The 6000-nt window shown below is 37.0% G+C and overlaps 1 protein-coding gene across 1 annotated transcript in view; it reads right to left on the bottom strand.

Moving 5' to 3' along the window:
* Positions 1 to 4527: 4527 nt before the first annotated feature.
* The window catches only part of SPRYD7 (SPRY domain containing 7), a 29553-nt gene continuing 28080 nt past the window's right edge, over positions 4528 to 6000 (bottom strand). Inside the window, exon 5 of the mRNA XM_027856902.1 lies at positions 4528 to 5664. Within this exon, the coding sequence (XP_027712703.1) occupies positions 5567 to 5664 (98 nt within the window). The 3' untranslated portion in view covers positions 4528 to 5566. The remainder of the gene's footprint in view (positions 5665 to 6000) is intronic.

Genomic DNA, 6000 nt, shown 5'->3' with positions numbered 1-6000 from the left:
AACCCACAGGGAAAGTCACTCAGCTGACTATGCCCCTCAGGCTGCAATGCCCAGCCACAAAGAGGTCCCATTTTCTTGTTCTCCCTCTCTCCCCCAAAACACAGGAGTAGCACCACAGCACGATGGGCCAGTCTAGAAAACTGCCCAGAAATTCTGCCTAGGTTTCTCCTTCTTTTATTTCTTGTCTATAAGCATCTTTGGCATGGAAGGAGACACTGGTGTCTCTTAGAACTGCTGGCAACAGCTACCATCTTCCCTGTCTCGCAAACCAACTGCCCTGATTTCCAAACTGTGAAAAAATTAACATCCTATTGTGTTGTCTTTCCTCAAAAGTTTTAAGTTTAAATTTTGAGTCCCTGTTTATTAACTGCAAAATAAATGTAATGCACTGGAGAAGAAACGGTTCCTTTTTTGGGTCTCCCTGTAATACAGGAGCTACTTGGGAAATATTTATAGTTTTGATCATCCTTTAATAATTATTATTCTTCAAATTTTAGGGCAAATATGAACTAAAAGGAGAGTCATATGCCATTTTGTGACATGAAGTAATCAACTTTAATAACATAATAGTCATTTATAAAGATGGAGTTACTACATTTATTTGAACTAGCAACATTAATCCTATTTTCACCCCAGGACACTAACTCTTTTTGTTTGGATCCCACTGTTAGGTTTAAATAGTAGAGAAGAAGCAGAGAAATAAAATAATTATTTAGGTAATTACCTAGGAACAGAAGCTGAATTTTTATATGAAATCTCCAGGCAATTGTGCCTGAATAGAGTTCTGTATTGTGGGCTTTAAATCCTATCATATTTCAAATAATTCAGTGGCATAAAGATTTCTGGACCATTAGTTTTCAAAATGTAATTCTGTAGTTGGAAAAAAATAATAGTCTTTCGAATTAAACTCTTAAATAAAACAAATTTCCAACACTGAATTGAGAAAAAAGTCAACCATAACTCTTCTAATGGAATTTATTATTATATGGGATTTTAATTGTATTAGAACAGACTGTGAACCTGCTTTAATTTGCTGCTCTGCTCTTTGGCTATTCATAAAGCCTCAGAGAAAAACACTATACATATATATTTGATCTCTCTTCCCCAACTCCCATATCCACCAAGGAATCATAAAACATATGGTATATAAGATTGAGACTTTGATAGGCTACTAAATTTCTTCAAGCAAAACTGTACTGTCCTTCTAACTGAATCTAAATTCACTCACCAAGATTCTCAAGTGAATCAGTGTTACAAACCCACTCACTTCTCTCTCACTCACTCACCTTCCAAGATCCAGATGTTTTCTCCAGATGTGGAGAATACTGGGGGCTCAACCATAACTCAGGTATAGCAAATTTCAGGACTATTCATTGCTCCCCAAAAGATGATATTGGGTATGGGAGGGCAGTGAAACCTAAATTCAAGACTCAAAGCCCCAGAAGAACATCCAACATCCAACCTGATGTCCACATGTCATCCACAATGTCACAAAACAAGGCTCACTCTAGGTTCAATCCTTCAGGAATCTGAACCCATATCCATTCCAAAATTACTGGGCATCCCTTATCTAGATATACCCCAAAATCACTCCCACTGAGTGACAACCATGTTATATTTCCCTCATCCATTATCTCATCACTCAAGACTCATCCTCACCTCATAATGCTCCATCACTGACCACAATGCTAACTCTCCAAACAGATGAAAACACTATCTATCCCATCCATGCTCTGTTCTCCATATATTCCATTCTATTCTTAATATGTTCAATTACAAATATGAGGGACCAGATCTCCCACTGCTATTCCACCAATTAGACTTTCCTCCAACATGTCTTATGTTTGTATGTTATGGTCACGCTTGAGAGATGCAACCACAGATAGAACATTACTCAACAATCCTCTTAAGCACTATCAGGTGTAATTCATGTCTAAGGAGGAAAGTATATGCTCAACAGAAGGTTTTGCCAAAGGGGTTTGGGGGGGAGGGGTGGTCCACCCAAAGTTAAAATGGAAGAAGAGATTCCCTGTGACATCACTGTGAAACTGCTGTCTCCAAAGTTACCAACGATCTCTTAATGGCCACAGTCACACATAGCCAGAGCTGAGACACTCAGATAATTACCATTTTGGGCACTGACTGAACTGACAACAGATTTAGTCACAGAGGGAGAGATTACATTGCATGACTATGAATCAGATCTGAGTGTGTGAGGGTGTGCTTGGGTGTGGAGCCCCAGAAGTTACTCTGGATTTGAGGGGAAGGATGAATAATTGGGAGTTGGAAGCCAGGAGTGTAGGACCCCTGAAGGAAGAGAAGGATCTTTAGAGTAGGGGGCTTGAAACTTGATCTATGAGAGCATGGAATAAGAGGGTGCAGGCTATTGTGTTCCATAAGTGCCTCAAGCCTTGAGACTGGGTGTGTTTCTGGACCTAGCGCTATCCCACACATTCTATTCGCCAGGGAGCAATGAGGAAAGAACCTGTCAGATAGCATACATCAAAACTGCATAGTTTTGTCCCATTGTTGTATCTGAATGGTAGTCTCCATGTGCAAAAAAAAAAAAAAAAGTAGAGGGCTGTGTGAATGCAGACTCAATGAGTGGCTAGGGAGCAATGGATAAAGCACTCACAGGACCTGGAATCAGACTGGAGTTCAGAATCCGGCCTCAGATATTTATCAAACCATGTCACCTTCGGGCCAGTCACTGTCTGCTTCAGTTTGCCCACACGTAAAGTGGGGATGATAACAGCACCTCTCTTACAGGGTTACTCTAAGTTTCACTAACTTCAAAGCTACTTTGCGAATCTTAAACACTATTATAAATGGTATTATTAAAGAGCACAGTCAAAATCGAAACTTAAGCCCTCTGATTCCAAGTAATGTTCTTCTCCTAAGGTCCTTTTTGCTCTAAAATGCTACACAACTGTTTAATTTCAGAGCTGGTATAGACAGCCACATTAACCTGGTAAATGGATTTTTATGAATTATCCTTTACACAATATATCAAGACAGAGTAACAAGCAACAAAAACATATTGAACGTGACATCCATACAGCTGGAACAAACTTGGGGCTTTAATTTCCCAAAATGAATGTGCACTTACATCTCCTATTACCACTAAACATTCAAGTTATGTGCTTATACCAAACTAATTTCTCTGTTCATCTAAGGGTGTGCTTCATTTTTAAGTTCTCTCAAAAGTGTTCCCAAAGAAAGAATGGGAACCTAAAAGCTGAGAAAACTCTTGATACAAAGTGTCATTTTTAGTACTGCATGTTTGGTGGAAGTTTTAAGGGAGTGAATTTTTTTTCCAAAGGTTGCTTTTTTGTAACTGAGAGTAGCATTATAAATAGAGGAACATGTAGATAGACACAAAATGGCACAGTACAAACCTAGCGTCCATGCTTGGGCAAGTCACTGCACCTCTGGGGGCCTCTTTAAGAAGCCACAACTACTTGAGCATGACCTACCTCACAAGGCTGTCAGTAGGCTCAAGTGACATGATTGCAAAGCGGCTTTCTAGTGATAAAACACTACGTAGGTGAAAGCTAAGACTACTTTCAAATGTGTGTACCTCCCTCCTCCCATCACTGCAGAGGCAGGGGATGATGGATTGCAAAAATTGTCAGATACAGTTAACATGTTGCTTAGTGTTGCTGAGCTGCTTTTTAAATTTTTGTTACAAGGCATAGCTTCACAGGATAAAAAAGAGGGGAGGGGTATATTGAAAAGTAAATGGATGTAAACAGTATAGATTAAAAATTAAAAAAAAATTAAAGTGAATATGCCCTTTATATATTAATACAAAGTCACAAACTAATATGTGAACTGAGTTCAGTTCAACTCCTTCATAAACCTTCTGAGAGCATATTTAAGATTTTAGAAAACCTCGAATTAACACTTCGGTATTGCTGCTTGATAACCATTTTGCCAGGTTTTCCCATCAAATGGATCAGTCTATCATAAACCTTCAGGAATACTTCATTAGGTTATAGTAAGTGGTGTATATATATGTGTATGTATAGAACTATCCTCTCTGCTTTGTCAGAGCAGAAGTGGGTAGCGGCACGGGTACCTTAAGAGTCCCCAAAGTTCTGCAGCCCCTTGGGATAATCAGTACTATGCAGAGAAGAGAGTGCTGCGGCTCTAGGATTCTAGAGACCTAGGTTCCAGTATTAGCTGTGCCTGAGCTCTTACAGGCCAGTGCAAACTACTTCCACCACTCTGGGTCTCATTATCTTCATTTGTGAAAGGGAGGGGACTGAAGGAGGTGACCTCTATTTTTTTTTTTAACCTACTCCGCATTTAGTTTGCCAAACTACAGTGATTTTGCCTTAGAGAGCAAAGAACAAAATCTAGGTGGCATTAGGAAGGATTCACTTCCCCCTTTTGTAAATATATAGGATTAGAGCTGGGGCAAGGGACTTTAGAGTCCTTCATAGTATAGAGGAGGAGTCTGTAGGCCAGAGAAATTAAATGACTTCATCAAAACCATCCAGCTAATCAGTAGCAGAGGCAGGATTCGAATGTGGGTCCTTTGAGTTTATTCAGTGCTCTTTCAAACTATACCAAACTCTGAGATAAATGTCTCCTAGTATACAAAGGAAAACTGGACTCATCATATATATATCTCACAAATTAAAAAGAATGTGTTTTTGGTAGTGAGTTGTGATACTGAATTTCACCTTAACCATTATTCATTTTATTGTTCATTGCAGAAAAACAAGACATTTAAATAAAATATTCCAGAAAAAGGATACTATGATTTACAGTTCAAGTGTAAAGCTTCATCATAATTTTCCACCGTGTTCTGCCAGTGTACACTACATCACTGATCAATCCATAATCACTCTGAGAGTAAAATAATATAGCATGGTGGTCTTCATAAATATTTCTTGTGTTCAGTTTTGCTTTTTCACATTCAACATAATGTTTGACAATCATTAAAAATATATAATTCTATTATTTCTTACATAAAGCAAATACAAAGCAGTGAAACATACAAATTAAACATAAATCTAACATTTATGAAAAACAGCAACTTTTATACTGAATAGACATGCTGGAAAAAAACTAGCAGTTAATTTTACACATTTGTCACTCTTCATTCTGTACACAAAAAGGATACTATAAAAGAAGATAAGAGGGCTGCAGACAAGATAGTGCTTCTTTTTTAACAAGGTACAAACTTTAGAACGAGTAAAATCAAAACTGACTTTATCCCTATAACTTAAGCAAAGTGTCTCATGTAAGAAATAAATTTCCTTTCTAAATGTCACGAGTATCCAAATTTTCATTTAATACTGTCTGTGAATTTCCATTTATACATATAGGAATCAAAATATCCAAAATACAGATTTTCACATCACAAAACACAACCTAGTATTTTAAATCACAATTCTGCTGTTGTGTTTAGCCTACTGATTCCTTAGATAACTTCACAAACATTTATTAAAAACAGAGAATGTACTTCCTATGGATCAAGTGAGGCTTTATTAAGGTGGTAGTAAATGTATTTTTGGGGATATCGCAGGGGTAGAAGTTTTCAATGCAAGTATATTCAGAAGATTTGCTGTTCAAATAATATTTTTTCAAAACCAGTTGGAGGAATATGATAAAAGTCACTGAACTGACAATCCAAAATCGCACTGTCATCAACTAAAGGAAAGAAACAGATATTAAATTAGAACAGATTATCTTAATATAGTTTAAGCATAACATAGTATAAATGACCATGAAATAAAATAATTATTTCCTATGATGACAACATTAACAGGAAACAAAAGGTATGGAATCTGTTTTGATTTGTAGAATAAATCTTTAGGAACACACAGGAGCAGAACCACAAAACCTTTGCACATATTAATATTCTAATCTATAAAATCAAATAAACTTTTTAAAACTTTTTAATTGATATCTTCTTTTCACCATCATTTCCCAAAATATAAACTTACTTTCAAAAGCGGCATTTAAACTGGCTGTAGCCAGTGATGG

This window comes from Vombatus ursinus, unplaced genomic scaffold, assembly GCF_900497805.2.
Source record: "Vombatus ursinus unplaced genomic scaffold, bare-nosed wombat genome assembly UNPS02011700.1, whole genome shotgun sequence".
NCBI classification, from domain to species: domain Eukaryota; kingdom Metazoa; phylum Chordata; class Mammalia; order Diprotodontia; family Vombatidae; genus Vombatus; species Vombatus ursinus.
The sequence above is the reverse complement of the archived record's forward strand: the minus strand, read 5'-3'. Positions and strand labels throughout refer to the sequence as shown.